The 15,576-nt window shown below is 42.8% G+C and overlaps 1 protein-coding gene and 1 long non-coding RNA gene across 3 annotated transcripts in view; one reads left to right on the top strand and one right to left on the bottom strand.

Moving 5' to 3' along the window:
* The window catches only part of LOC124243683 (uncharacterized), a 13,563-nt gene extending 11,392 nt beyond the window's left edge, over window positions 1-2,171 (bottom strand). The window contains exon 1 of the long non-coding RNA XR_006889755.1: window positions 1,800-2,171. This is a non-coding gene — a long non-coding RNA (uncharacterized LOC124243683). The remainder of the gene's footprint in view (window positions 1-1,799) is intronic.
* Window positions 2,167-15,576, top strand: ZNF786 (zinc finger protein 786). Of its 2 annotated transcripts, XM_046669548.1 has the most exons (4): window positions 2,167-2,277; window positions 8,322-8,448; window positions 12,061-12,213; window positions 13,553-15,576. In XM_046669548.1, the coding sequence occupies exons 1-4, from the start codon at window positions 2,260-2,262 to the stop codon at window positions 15,394-15,396; spliced, it is 2,142 nt and encodes a 713-aa protein (XP_046525504.1). In that variant the 5' UTR covers window positions 2,167-2,259; the 3' UTR covers window positions 15,397-15,576. The 2 variants fall into 2 exon arrangements, with proteins under 2 accessions (XP_046525504.1, XP_046525505.1); XM_046669549.1 differs by lacking the exon at window positions 12,061-12,213.

The following is a 15,576-nucleotide window of genomic DNA, read 5'->3' as shown; positions in this document are numbered from 1 at the left end:
ATGGTAAGAGCTCCTTCCTGGAACAGGCCTTCTGTGTTAAATTCTTTTCAGGAGTTTGGTTGGGGGGGGGGTGGGTGGGTGGGTGCTGGATGTCAGATTCTGTTCCTGAGTCTTCTGAGCCTTTACTGTCTTCAGCTCAAAATAATCCGCATACCAGAGTGGCCCATCTTGGGGCGGCCTGCCCTGAACCTCATCAGTTAACCGTAGGGTAGGAAGACATTTCGTCTACCCACTCTAGGTCCTTCTCACTGGACAATGGATCAAATTCACACGAGGCAGAATAACAGGAGAAAATCAAACAAAGTTTTCTAACATGTATACATGGGAGACACTCAGGCAAACTGAGCAAGTCGCCAAAATGGTGGAAGCTCTCACCTTAAATACCATCTTCAGCTAAAGACAAAGGAGGATGTTGTGGTTGGGGAGAGTCAGTTATGGGAGATTACCAGAAAAGCACAGTAAACAAGAGTAAGGTTATTATGCAGATTTAAGTCCTTGCCTCCTGTATTGATAAGAGTTTCTAGAGATAAAGTCATCCCCCCTTCTTCCCCGTACAGAGGAGACACCTTTGCAGATGGAGATTTCCTTTACAAATGTAAGTATCTCTTACAAGGGGTAACTTCTGCTTTTCAGAGTTTCTCTCATGTCTGCAGTTTTTAAAAGAACCAGCCCAAAATAGTCCTCATGCCAAAGAGACATATCTTGGGGTAGCCAATTCCCATCCCCCACATATTCAAGCAGCATTATTTATGGCCACAATCTTTTTCTAACTGCCCTTAAATATTCACACCACCCTCCTGTTGTTGTGGGCTGAACTGTGTTCTCCCAAAATACATATGTTGAAGTCCTAACCCCCAGTACCTCAGAATGTGACTGTATTTGGAGACGGGGCCTTTACAGAGATAACTAAGGTAAAATGAGGTCATATGAGTGGCCCTAATCCAATATGACTGGTGTCCTTATAAGAAGAGATTAGGACACAGAACACCCAGACCGAGGGATGACCATGGGAGGACACAGGAAGAAGCTGACCATCTGCAAGCCAAGGAGAGTCCTCAGAGGAAACCAAGCCTGCTGACACCTTGATCTCAGGCTTCTGGCCTCTAGAACTGTGACACCATTAATTTGTCACTTAACCTGCCCAGTTTGTGGTACTTTGTTATGGCAGCTCTAGCTGCTTAATACAGTACCTTGAATTACAACCATTTAAGTGTATAATTATGAGATTATGAGAAACATGGAAAACTTTGATGTGGTAAGTGAAAAACAAAAGAAAAAACAAAATGATATGTCTCAGAACCATATAAAAAGTACATGTCTGTGGACAGAGACTGGAAGTTCATATGAAAAAACAGCATTTACATTAGAGTACCAGAATTATGGACAACTTTTACTTCTTTTAAAATTTGCTCTATTGTTAATATATGTTGTATATATTGTTTACATAGGGTTTTTTCCCAAGAAAACCTTTAAGGTAGGGATAGCAATTACATACATCTAAGCAGTTCAACCACAATAGCTGCCTAAGCATGAAAGGCAGAGTAAATCTAAGATCCATTTCATATTTAGGTTATAAAACCATTTTTTGGATTTTATAGACTATGAGTCGCGTTCCTAATTTGAGTCCATGGGGACTCAAATGAGAGGCCTGTCTCTGCATGACTTCCTGAGGATGAACACGCAGTGGCCTGCCATTGGCGGGACAGTCCTGCACTGTCAGAGGAGTGGCCTGTACGTTCTGAATCCCCCCAGTTGCCCACAGGGGGGATCTGCTCGTTAATGGCACTTGATCTTCTCACCTCCCTCGCTTGATTCCTGGGATCGCCTCACAGATGAAGCTAGTCGTTGACTGGGGTCAGCGCTGGGGAGGAACCAAACCCCACACTCCCCCTCTCCGTCTCCATCTCAGTGAGGGGCGAGTTTCCTGTCCATCCACTTCCAGCTGACTCTCCGTTTCCCCTCTCCGTCTCCCTCCCTTGGAGACCCCAGGAGAGCGCGAGGATCCTCCCGCACCGGCCGCGGGGGCTCGGGCCCTCCCCGCCCCACAGCGCAGGCGGCTCCCGGGGGCGGCGCCCGCTCCTCCCGGCCGCAGGGGGCGCTGTGGGGGCCGCCCGAGCGGACCCGGGCCCAGGCGGGTGGCGAGACCCAGCGTGCACCGCGCCCGGGCTGGGCCTGCGGGCGGGGCCGGAGGCCGCGTGGTAGCCGGGGCGGTTGGTATCGCCCGGGCCCGAGTCGGGGCCTCCACGACTGCACAGGGCCATGGCCGAGCCGGCTAGGGTAAGAAGGGTTTCCTCGCGCGGATGCCGGGATCGGGGCTCGAGGGTCTTCCGGTTCCGGCTTGGCGGGCCGCCTCCTGGGATCCTAGCGGGGCGGGGGCGCGTGTGGAGTCGCTTTAGGCTCGGGTATAGGGTCCGTGCCCCGTACGGACCGGTGGCCGCGCTCTTGGGGCTCGTGCGTGGCCAAACCCCTGAGCAAAGCCTAGTGTGGACCACGCTGACCAGAAGTGGGCCGATCCTGGGCTGGTGGCGTACATAGGAAAGGATCCAAATGTGTCTGGGGCCGGCGATGGTGTTATAGTGCAACCAGTTTTACGTCATTGTTACTGAAGTCAGAACTAGTGTTTTAGACGACTTAAGATTCTGATTGGTTGAAATGATGTTTGGCAGGGGCTTATATGTTAGAATTGAGCCGCCAACTGTTAAAGTTTGTTGAGTGTAGGAAGGAAGGAAGACACGTTGGAAGGAATAGAAAAGGGTATAAAAACCTAAGAGTACACAGTATTTGGCTTTTTAGTGTTTTGTTGAAATTGAGGTTTAGAGGGAGTGGCTATTATTTTTATTATGTTTTTCTATATTTTGTTAACTTGCATATTGAGCATTTTTGCAGATTACTGAACGAATTCATGAGATCATTAATTTTAAAATATCATTAACAATCTCAACATAAAATATAATTCCTAGGATTAAATATAAAAGATACGCAACATCTGAATATAGAAATTATAAATAAATGGGAGATAGACCATGCCCATAGATGGGAAGACTGAATACAGTAAAGATGATACTTTTCTTCCAGGTTAATATGTAAATTTACTGCAGGTTCATCAAAATGGCTGTAAGATTTTTGTGAATTTAGATAAACAGTTTATAAGTTTCATTTGGAAAAATAAAGGTCAAAAATATCGTTCTCGGGGCCTGCCTGGTGGCTGAGTGGCTAAGTCCACGTGCTCCCCTTAGGCCGCGTGGTTCTCTGGTCTGGATCCCCGGCGCCGGCCTATGAACTGCTTATCAAGCCTGCTCTGGCGGTGTCCCACATGTGAAATACTGGAAGATGGGCACAGGTGTTAGCTCAGGGCTAATATTCCTCACCAAAAAAAAATAATAATAATAACAGGGGCCGGCCCCATGGCGGAATGGTTAAGTTCGCGCGCTCTGCCTCTGCGGCCCAGGGTTTCACTGGTTCAGATCCTGGGCCCGGAAGTGCTGCCGCTAGTCAGGCCACCCTGAGGCGGTGTCCCACATGCCACAACTAGGAGGACCGGCAGCTAGAATATACAGCTATGTACTGGGGGATTTGGGGAGAAAAAGCAGGGAAAAAAAAAGATTGGCAAGAGTTGTTAACTTGGGTGCCAATCTTATTTTTTTTAAGATTTTAGTTTTCCTTTTTCTCCCCAAAGCCCCCCTGCACATAGTTGTGTATTTTTGGTTGTGGGTCCTTCTCGTTGTGGCATGTGAGACAGCATGGCTTGTTGAGCGGTGCCATGTCTGTGCCCAGCATCGGAACCAGTGAAACCCGGGCTGGGAAGCGGAGCACCGGAACTTAACCACTTAGCCATGGGCCCGCCCTTCAGGTGCCAATCTTTAAAAAAAAAACAAGGTAATCTGAAGAAAAAACATTATGTTGTTAAATCAGTGGTAAATACTAGGATGCTTGTTATAATGTTCTCTGTAATTTTTCTGGATTTTTTTAAACTTCTGAAAATTAAAGTAATAATGAAGGCTTTCTGAGCATTTTTAGAAAACATTTAAAAGTAAGGAATTAATCAGAGCGAAGAGGAGAATAAGGATATTTAACACAGAAATTAAAATATTCAGTTCTGCTATAATACATCGTGCATTCCTAAAAATCGTAGTGCAATGCAAAATCATGCGGTGAAAACCACAGCTTATGGGAAAAATGGTGTTAAGCACACAACGTGCATAAAGTTTGTCAGCAACATGTAAAAAGATAGGAACCTAGTAAAAACACAGTTTTATGTACGTTAAATGATTAAGAAATAATCACTACCTGAAATTTGCTCATGGAAGTGAATGTAAGGAGTAGAGCTTGTGAGTTCTTGCAAAGTAGTGGAAGGAACCGTATCTGGCATCAGAGGGAACATAGTAACACAGGTGTGAATAGTAAGGCTCATAACACAGGGTAATCTTGGTAGCTGGAAGATGCTTGAAGGGTGTGCCTGTGGATGTTGTTTATTCCTACTCAGCTGAGTTCTCTTCGTTCACCCAGTGAAACGTCTCACCCATGCCACTACTGACATTTTATACTGGATGATTTTGTGTTGTGGGGGGCTGTCTTGTGCATTGCAGGATCTTTATCAGCATCCTTGGCCTCTACCCACTAGATGCCAGTAGCAACGCCCACCCAGTCAAGATGGAAACGTTCTCCAGAGGGTAAAATTGCCCTGGTTTAGAACTGAGCTAGTGTTTCTCATGGACAAAATTGCATATAGGCAAATGTGAAAGTTTGTCATATATTATTCCGTAACATATCAATCACATTGGAACAAATTCACGTTTTAAAAATGTTATACCAGAAATGACTGCTTAAACTTAAAATAATGGATTTCTGATTTAAATATAAAGGAATCAGAGTGTTAAAAACTTGACTCCAGAGGCCAGCCCAATCGCACAGCAGTTAATTTCACATGCTCCTTTTGGTGGCCCAGGGTTTGCCACTTTGGATCCTGGGTGCGGACATGTGCACTGCTAATCAAGCCATGCTGTGGCAGGCATCCCACATATAAAATAGAGGAAGATGGGCACAGATGTTAGCTCAGGGCCAGTCTTCCTCAGCAAAAAGGATTGGCAGCAGATGTTAGCTCAGGGCCAGTCTTCCTCAAGGAAAAAAAAAGGAAAAAAGCCCTTAACTCTAAGTTTCATATTGAGTACAACAAAAAGATGAATATAAATTAAAACAAAGTTGAAACAAGCTGTCCTTTTACCCATAGGAAATAATTGGAGTTAAAACTGATTTAAAGAAAATATTTCCATAAAGGTAGAATGTATACTTAATGTAATTAGAGTGTTTTAAACTAACTTATTTTTAGTTATGAATTTATTTCTAGTTATGAACCTCAAAGTGTTCAATTTATCCAAGTCAACCACGATAATAAACAAAAATGTTAAACAATTTAAACACATTTGCATGTGTTATTTTTTTTCTAACATAAATTTTTTAACAGCAGTGAAATTCAAAACCAATTCTTGATAAATTAGTATTCTCTGGATAGGAGGCATCTTGATTAATAATAGAAACCAACAAATATTACTTGTAAAGGTAAACCATTGGGAGCATTTCATTTAAAGAATAAGACAGATGCATTCTCCATCACTGTTACTCAACATCATTCCAGCCAGTGCAATAAGATAAGAAATGGGAGGCTTAAATAGTTGTGTTATTTGCACATTTCATTGTTTACATAGAAACTCCACAGTAACCAACTGAAAGTGTTAGCCAACAAGGGAATTCATTTACAGGATAAACATAAAAATCAGTTTCCCACGCTTTCATAACTAGAAAATTTAATGGGGAAAAAAGTCCCTCAAACATAGTAGCAACTAAACCTCTAAAATCCATAGGAATGAACCTATCGAGAATTATATGAGATCTACATGAAGAAAACTATAAATTTTTACTAACGCCATAAAAATATCTAGATAAATGAAAGAGATTTTTCTGGGTGAGAAGATCCCATATTTTAGAAATCCAGTTCTCCCAAAATTCATATATTCAGTATATTCCTATCAGAATCCCAAAAGAATTTGTATAAATTCGACAAAATATTTTTCCTATTATAGAAGAAAAAATAGACAAGAAAAGTCAAGACAATTTCCTGTAAAAAATCAGGGAGGTGGGTAGTGAATGGCCATGCTCTCTTAAATAACAAAACATTTGATAAAAGTATAAGAATTAAACAATGCAGTATTGGAACAAGAATAGGCAAATTCACCAGTGGAACAAAAATATACCCGAGTATAAATGGAAAACTAGTTTATGAGAAAACAATCCCAAATCAATGGTAAAAAACAGACTTCAATAAGTTTTGTGCCAGTTGAATATCTATTTGGAAAAAGAATTATGTCCTTTCTTATGATACACAGAAATAAGTTAAAATGGAAAAAGGTCTCATTCTAATAAACAAAGCTATAAAAATGTTACGAAGAATTCAGAATATTTTTTATAATCTTAGAATAGGAAAAGTCTTCCAAATCAAGATACTAAACCCTGAAGCCACAAAAGAGGTTCTGATAAGTATAACAATGCAAGAAAAAAGCAGTGTACTTTGAGAAAAGATGGGGAAATTATCTTTATTTGAAAAATATGATTGTATCCCACCAAAATCTTAATACTATTATAATTGATAAGCAAATATGGTATTTTACTTGGATACAAAATAAGTTTAAAAAAATCAATAACTTCTTTTTCACATAGCAGTACTAATGAAGTGGCAGGGGTGGTCCCATTTACAATTGTTAGAAAAACCACAGAATACCAGAAATAAAGTTAATAAAAAAGATTCAGAACATTTATGAAGAAAATCATTGTTTACTAAAGGATAGCAAGCAAGACCAAATAAATGGAGTGGCAGAACATGCTCCTAGATGAGGTCCTTCTTTCCTAAATACATATATAAATTCAATGCAATTCAAACTGGATCCCAGTGCAGTTTTTTTTTTATTGCACAAAATGATTTTGGAGTTTATAAGGAAGGATAAATATCCAAGGATTCACAACATTAGCTTGGAAAAGAATGGGGGGACGGAGGAAGACTTGCCCTCCAGTATTACAGTATAGGTACGGTAATCAGGTACAGGTAGATAATGTAGCAGAATTATCTGTTATAGTATAGCAGATAATGTACAGATTCAGATATATATGAAAATCTAATATATGCAAAGGTTGAAGGTTGGCATTTCATTCTAAGGAGAAACAATGGTCTATTTAGTAGTGTGTGTGATTGGCTGTCCATATGTATGTAAGTAAGGATGCCAGTCTCATCTGCAGAATTAAATTGCAAATCTAAAGGTAAAAAAAATTTGGAATATTTGTGTAACTTTTTGATTTGGGGAACACTTAAAATGAAAGGAAAAGGTGGAAACATGGAAAAGACTGATAGATTAAATAAAAAGGTCAAAATGCTCTTTTTGGCAGAAGTTAAAGTCAAAATACAAATGATAAACTGGGAGAAAACGTTTGCTGGTCAGTTAAAGGATTATAAACCCTAATATAAGAAAGTTCATTCAAATTATGAGAGCCCACTAGAACACTGAGGAAAGGATGTGAACAGGCATGCAGAAAGATATGTGGGAACACCTCCTCCCAAAAAGAGTATGAAAAGGATGCTAAGCCTCACAAATTAATGCAAATTAAAACAATGAAATATCATTTTTTTTACCCAAAACAAAGTTTAAAAACATACTGTGCTGGCAAAGGTGTAAAGAAATAAGTGTCATCTTAGGAAAGGCTAAAGTGCTGGATTCTCTCTGGAGGCGATCTGGTGGTATCTGCTAAACTGCTGCACCCTTTGAGTTCGTAGTTCTTTTTAGACTTTATCCTGCAGAAGTAAAACTGCTAATATAGAAGGAAGCATTTCAGAGCATTGTTTGTAATTTATAAAGGAAATAGAAACAATGTGTGTCCCGTCAGTGAGGTATATCTACCATGGAATATGACGCAACTTAACAAAAAAAGATTTTGCCTATATTATATTGACCTGGAAAGATGTCCATGACATACTAAGTGAATGAATCTACAGTGATTTGTTCCCATTTTTGTTTAAGAAAGAAAGAAAGAAAAGGTTCCATACTGTACAAGTGCACATGCATATATAGTTTGAACAAGTAAAGAAACGTGGGAAGGGTTGTAGTGGGTAATCACAGAACCACGTGATTGGAGTGGAGGAAGGAGCAGTTCCCAAGGAAGAAGCTGCTGAACAGACGAGAACCGTGTCCGCTGCAAGAATCTTTTAAATTGATGAGAAGGAGCTGGAGTCATTTTGAAGCAATCTTGACTGTAAATATATGTTATGTCTGTAATTGCAGTTACCTCTGACTTTTGAGGATGTTGCCATTTATTTCTCGGAGCAAGAATGGCAGAAGCTAGAGGCGTGGCAGAAGGAGCTTTACAAGCATGTGATGAGAACCACTTACGACATTTTTGTTTCTCTAGGTAAGAAGTATTCGCATTGTGGGTGCATCGTGGAACTGGGTGCTAGACGAGGTCTCAGTCACTTGCTCCTGTTTGTCAGGTGGCCAGATTTCTCAGACCTTAACACACAAAGGCATTCGTACCCCATATTCTTTTGTTAATACTTCTGTAAGCATTGCTAATTATTACTCAAGGGTGGGCACTGTTACAGGAGAATATTTGAGACAGCTTGTAATATAAGGTGGTCGAGGTGATGTCAGGCCTTTTGGTCACTACATACTCTCAGGTGGCCACGATTTCCCACACAGGCACAAGCCTAGCTCCTATCCATAAATTACGCTGTATGTCTTTGACCTGGGATGTCCCTGCCTGTCACCTTTTCCATTGGTGTCCATATGCCTCAGAAAGCTGACGTTCTTTTTCCCTGCGGTGAGATTTTGCAAGGCCACACACGGAGGCCTTTAAAGCAGCTGTCTCTCTGTGGTTATGGTAGTAGGTGTTCTCTTCAGTCTTTTTGCTTACCTAGTCTTTACAGTTCTTTTTCTTACCATGTATGGTCTTAAAAAACCAGTCCATTCAGAGAAGCATCAACTGAGTGATAGGGGCAGCCCCATGCCCGAGTGGTTAAGTTTATGTGCTCCACTGCGGCGGCCCAGGGTTTTGCTGGTTCAGATGCTGGGCGCGGACATGGCACCACTTGTCAGGCCACTTTGAGGTGGCGTCCCACATGCCACAACTAGAAGGAGCCACAACTAAAATATATACAACTATATACTGGGGGGATTTTGGGAGAAAAAGCAGGAAAAAAAAAAAAAAAAAAGATTGGCAACAGTTGTTCGCTCAGGTGCCAGTCTTTAAAAAGAAAAAATGAGTGATAAAAGTCTCTTTTTTCTGGGGCTGGCCCCATGGCCGAGTGGTTAAGTTTGCGCGCTCCGCTGCAGGCGGCCCACTGTTTCGTTGGTTCCTTGGTTCGAGTCCTGGGCGCGGATGTGGCACTGCTCATCGGGCCACGCTGGGGCAGCGTTCCACATGCCACAACTGGAAGGACCACAGCGGGGAATATACAACTATGTACTGGGGGGCTTTGGGGAGAAAAAGGAAAAAAATAAATAAATAAAATCTTTAAAAAAAAAAAGTCTCTTTTTTCCTTCTCACCCTCTCACTCAGTTAATTCGCCAAAGACGATCACTTTTAACCATTTCTGTTTTCGTTCTTACTGTGATTTCCTCCAATCTAACTATAATGCTTACGCTTCTGTTTCTTGACTTATTAAGTTTAGTTAGCATTAATTAACTCATTACTATCAAAAATGAGGCAGTGGCTCACTTATGCTATCCCCCGTTCTGTCTCCTTTTTTCCCTCCTCCCAAAATTTTGATAGTTATTTTCAGGCCTCTGTTGGCTACCTTTATAATTTAAACAATCAACTTGTAGATTGTGTTCCATCACCTTTGTAGTGTGTCTCTTGACTCCTTCGGCATATAAAGAGGAGGTAATGAGTTCTGCTGTACTTCCCTCCACCTCCTGCCAGCTCCTACAGCCGTACCAATTCCTTTATATTGCAGGGTTTCTAATACCTAGATTCTGTTCCATTACCATAATTAAGTTTTCCAGGCTCTATCTATAGAGTGTTTCTAAAACGTGTAATCCAAGACATTACGTTATTTTCATTGTTACTGAAGAACCAATTAAAGTAATTGAATCTATAGAGAAAGAAATATAATCCTATGTCATTAACCCTGTGCCACCCAAAAAGAATGTTCCGAGCATCAAGATGGAATGGATGTGGAGTGGTATATCCTTATGGTTTTGATTTGCATTTCCTTATTGGCTAATCACATTGAGCATCTTTTCATTTGTATATCTTCTTTGGAGAAATGTCTTTCCAGATACTTTGCCCATTTTTAAATTGGGCTATTGGTCTTTTTATTGTTGAGCTATAACAGTTCTCTATTTATTCTGGGTACTGGACCCTTACCAAATCAGATATATGATTTGCAGATATTTTCTCCCATTCTGTGTGTTGTCTGTTCCCTTTCTTAAGGGGTCCTTTGAAGCACAAAAGGTTTTAATTTTGATGAAGTCTGATTTATTTTTTCTTTTGTTGCTTGAGCTTTTGGTGTCATATTTAGGAAACCATTGCCTAATTTGTAGTCACAAAAATTCACTCCTATGTTTTCTTCTAAGAGTTTTATAATTTTAGCACTTACATTTAGGTCTTTGATCCATTTTGAGTTAATTTTTGTATATGGTGTGAGGTAGGGATCCAGCTTCTTTTGCATATGGGTGTCCAGTTGTCCCAACACCATTTGTTGAAAAGACTATTCTTTTCTTGGCGCCCTTTTGGAAAATCAGTTGATCGTTAATTAAGAGTTTATTTCTGGATTCTCAATTCTATTTCATTGATCTATACCACACTGTTTGATTACCATTGCTTTTATGATCAGTTCATCAGTTTCTGCACACAAAAAAAGCAGATGGGATTTAGGGAATATTGTCATCCTAACAATATTAAGTCTTCTAATGCATGAGCATGGGCTATCTTTCCATTTATTTAAGACTTTTATATTTTCTGTCAACAATATTTTATAGTTTTTATTGTAGAAGTCTTGCAATTTCTTTTATTAAATGTATTCCTAAGTATTTTATTCTTTTTGATGTAATTATAAATGGGATTGTTTTCTTAACTTTATTTGTGTAAAAATACTTCTATTTTAAAAGATGCTAGGAGTTCAACTCAGATGAAGATTAAGAGTAGATGTATGGATTTAAATAAAATATGGTGATTCCTTTTTTTCACAAGAGCAGCTTTACAGTTCTTTGGGGGTTGAAGTCAGACTTCAGAGGGCCAAGAAGGAATCTGGAACAGTGTGATCACTGCACATGTTATGCACCACTCTGACATTTAAGCCTCGAGGCATTGCCCAGCTTATCTCCTTTCTCCAATCTAGACCATCCACTAATCTCCCTTTAGCAGTCACTGACGCATACTTTGGGTTCAGTTAAATATATGTATCATTGAAAGAAAGTTTTACTTGGAAATACACAAAGTAAACATTTCTTACAGGGGAACGGGGTCACGTCTTAGAGAATCTTGTTACTGTTTGCACTAGTGTCTGTCATTCATTGCAGCCCCGTCTGTTCTAGCAGAACTCAGCCGGGTTTTAGGTTGGGATTAGCACTGTCACCAGAAGTCCTTTGGAGAATATTTTAGCTGGAGCCACCTTCTTTGAAATTTCCTAGGACAGTCGTTTCAGTTCTTATTTTTGGGCACCCTGTCTTCCTAGGGTCGTCTCAAGGTTGCCCCACCATTCTCAAAGTGCACAACTAGTGAGTTTTATGAAGCTCATGACAGAATACAGCATTGTTACATATAAGGGATGAAGACAGAATTAAAACAGCACAACTGATCCTACAGGTCTAGACATGTTAGGAAGCACTGCTATGATGTGTGGGCAGTTTTGCTCCTCTCTGTATAAACCTGTTTTTTGATAGGTTTTATATAATCTGTTTTTTGGTGTCTCTTCTCATACATTGTCCCAGGAGTAAACTTTGAGAAATTTAAAAACAACTCAGTGTGCTTTAAATTTAGTGCTCAAGGAAACCAACTGCCCTGTCTGGCTTCTCTGTGCAGATGATGGAATTCCCAAACCAGAACTAATATCCTGGATTGAACAGGGGAGAGAGCTCTTCAGGAATTGGGGAGAATCACAGAAATCAGGAAACATAATTTGCTTTTCTGCTGATTTGCATTTTGATCCAGTTATTGAGAGACAGCCCTTCTGGGGTAAGTATTAAGAAATCAGGGTCCTGTCCTTAAGACATCACATTTAGGTTTCTTCATTCCAGTTCTCTGATCTTGTCTTCCTGTTTAGCTGGGGTGAGGCTTGACGTCTGGTATATTATAGAGAAAGGCAGCAGAGCCTCGTGGTCAGGAGTGTAGGTTCTGGAGCCTGAGTCTGGATCTTGCCTCTTCTAGCTGACCATGGGCAAGTTATTCAATCTCTCAGTATTTCAATTTCCCGAACTATAAAACGAAGATAATAAAGGTACCTACATTATAGGATTCAACAGGTTAACATATGTAAAGTGTTAAAATGATCCCTGGCCCACAGGAAGAGCTCAGCAAATGTGAGTTATTCTTAGTAGTAGGCGGGGGGAAATCGGAGCCTTCTTATCCAAATCCTTGTCACCAAAATCGCTTCCTTCCCCTCTGGAGACTCATCTCTATTTGAATGCCTAACACTTAGCTCTCTTTTGTTTGTGGTCATGATGTCAGAGTCTGAGATTTATGGATTCTTAAACGTCAGCATAAAAATATGGAATGAGAAAGTCGAATGGGAGCATCATTCCAAGAAATCTTGCCAATAGCTTGTTTAGTTTTTAGCTGCTTCTTTCTGGAGATTAAAGGAGTTTTTCCACAAATTATTTCACTTTTTAGCATCTGTTATTAATTCTTCGAGGAGACCTTTAAAAGGTTGGTGGGCCTAGGGGTGAGGAGGGAGGAACAGGGCGCGAGCCCGCTGCCTGGTCTTAGGGGCAGCTCACGACTGCGCAGAACCAGGGTATCCATCAGGCTCTGTCAGGACCACTGTGCTCATCACCTCTTGATCAGGAAGTTCTGCATGTCCAAATGAGCTAAGTCTGAGGGTCCTGAGCCATCATGGTGGAGAATATTCACAGAGTGCATGCACTGTGCCAGGCCCACGCTCAGCACTCCACACACGTCAACTCATGTGATTCTCACAGCAGTCTTAGGCACTACTGTCTCCCTGTTTGTCCAGAAGGAACTGAAGCCAAGAGAAGTTGCCTTGACAGGTTGCACAGTGGAGAGGTGGGATTCGAACCCAGACAATCGGATTCCAGAGCGTCGGCCCCACATTTGTGATGTATATTTTCCTCTTTTCAATATTATTCCAAGATATGTCTGTTCAGTTTAGTTTCAGCAGACTCTCTCCAAACTCCTGATCACAAGATAGAACCACACTGAAATGTCCCTGGTTGTGTAGCTCAGTGTAAGCTGGGTTCCTAGGCCACCGCAGATCACCGTTACGGATCACTTTACTGGCAACCTAAGCCTTTAGCCATGCCATAGACAGGAATGCTCACTGAATTTTTGTTTTCAGTTTCAGGAAGCCAGCAAGCTGTGAATTCAGGAGAAACTCAATGCCATTTCCAGGTGGATCCTCTTCAGAGCCACTGTTCCTCTGAACCATTATTAGGAAAAAGTGAAGATATTTCCTTCAGGCCTGACCAAGGCATCACCCTCATGAACCCACACAGACATGACACACGCGCTCTAATTCCAGTGGTTCACAGCGTCAGGGAACCGACCCAAAGAGGAAGAATCCAGAGTCCCAAAACTCTGGGTCTCCCTGGCTCCCAGGAAGTTCCCTCCTGGGAGGCCCCCCAGCACCATTGCCCTGTCTGTGGGAAAAGCTTTTGGAAGCAGAACCACTTGGAGAAGCACCAGACGAGCCACTCGAAGGACCAGCCACATAGGGCCTGGAAGAAATTTAACGGACAAGCTGATCCACAGCCTCAGCGGAGCAGCCCTCAGGGACGGGGACGGAGGCGCTTCCGATGTCAGGAATGTGGGAGGAGCTTCCGCCTCAAGCGGTATTTCCTTAGACATCTGGCCACACATGCAGGGAAGAGCGCCCCTCAGGGCCCTGAATGTAAAGTGTGCTTCTGTCACAAGCGGACCCTTCTCAGTGACCACTTCCTGCACAAGGGGGAGACGGCTCCCCAGTGTCCCACGTGTGACAAGAGCTTTCTCCTGAAGAACAGCATGCCAGCTCACCAGGGCCAGCCCAGCGGAGAGGGGCCTGTCTCCCGTAGAGTAGGTGACAAGGAGTCCAAGCTCACCAGTGTGCACTCAGGAGAGAAGCCAGACCTGCGCCCGGCGTGTGGGGAGCACTGCCTCCTGAAGGGGGATGGAGATGCTCTCCAGCACGGCCTGGCTGGGGAGGGACCACACTGTTGCACGGAGTGTGGCCAGCACTTCCCTACCAGGTCCAAGCTCGCCAGCCATATCAGGGTGCACACAGGAGAAAAGCCTTTCCAGTGCCTGCAGTGTGACAAGAGCTTCCAGGTGAGCAGCCTGCTGCAGGTGCACCTGCGTATGCACCGTGGGGAGAGGCCCTTCTCCTGCAGCCAGTGTGGCAGAGGCTTCACCCACCACTGCAAGCTCCGTGACCACCTGCGAGTGCACAGTGGGGAGAGGCCCTTCCAGTGCCCCGAGTGTAACAGGAGCTTCCGCCTGAAGGGCATGCTGAAGGTCCACCAGCACACCCACAGCCAGGAGAGGCCGTTCTCGTGTGGGGAGTGTGGCAAGGGCTTCACCAGGCAGTGCAGGCTCGCTGAGCACTTCCGCCTGCACAGCGGGGAGAAGCCCTTCCAGTGCTCCAGCTGCGACAGGAGTTTCCGCTTGAAGGAGCAGCTGCTCAGTCACCAGCGCCTGCACACGGGAAAGAGGCCCTTCCAGTGCCCGGAGTGTGACAAGAGCTATTCCGTGAAGGCCGACATGAAGGCGCACCAGCTGCTGCACAGCGGGGAGATGCCCTTCTCCTGTAAGTGTGGCAAAGGCTTTACTAAGCAGTATAAGCTCGTCGAACACATCAGGATACACACGGGGGAGAAGCCTTTTCAGTGTCCCAAATGCGACAAGAGTTTCCGCTTGAAGGCACAGCTGCTCAGCCACCAAGGCCTGCACACAGGGGAGAGACCTTTCCGCTGCCCCGAGTGTGATAAAAACTTCCGGGAAAAGGGACACATGCTTAGGCACCAGCTCATACACAGGCCTGACAGGCCCTTTACCTGTGGAGACTGTGGTAAGGGCTTCCTTTATAGGTGTAAACTGGCCCAGCACCGCAGAGTGCACAAAAAATCCGATAATGCTCCAGACAAGCCTGACGTTAAGAAAAGGCTTAGTCAGCTGTTGGCAATGATCGAGGCCGACTGGAGTTGAGGCCTGGGAATCCACAGCTGTAGCCAAACCCACTTGGAGACAGATTTTAGGAACAGGGGCCCTTTTTTGAGCAAGAATGTTATACAGGTTAGGAATATGAGGAACCACAAAGGACTTTCTCATTTAAAACATCACCAGTTATATTTCCTATCCATTGATAAAAAGATATATTTGTTCTTC

The sequence above is a fragment of the Equus quagga genome, chromosome 8 (genome assembly GCF_021613505.1).
Source record: "Equus quagga isolate Etosha38 chromosome 8, UCLA_HA_Equagga_1.0, whole genome shotgun sequence".
NCBI lineage: Eukaryota > Metazoa > Chordata > Mammalia > Perissodactyla > Equidae > Equus > Equus quagga.
Note: the sequence above shows the minus strand (reverse complement) of the source record. Positions and strands in the feature narration are given on the sequence as shown.

What these genes read in the sequence shown, in the direction of transcription:
- ZNF786 (XM_046669548.1), top strand. An exon ending in CGACATTTTTGTTTCTCTAG is followed by an intron (nt 8,449 to 12,060) that starts GTAAGAAGTATT and finishes TTCTCTGTGCAG; the next exon opens with ATGATGGAATTCCCAAACCA. An exon ending in TGAGAGACAGCCCTTCTGGG is followed by an intron (nt 12,214 to 13,552) that starts GTAAGTATTAAG and finishes TTTTGTTTTCAG; the next exon opens with TTTCAGGAAGCCAGCAAGCT.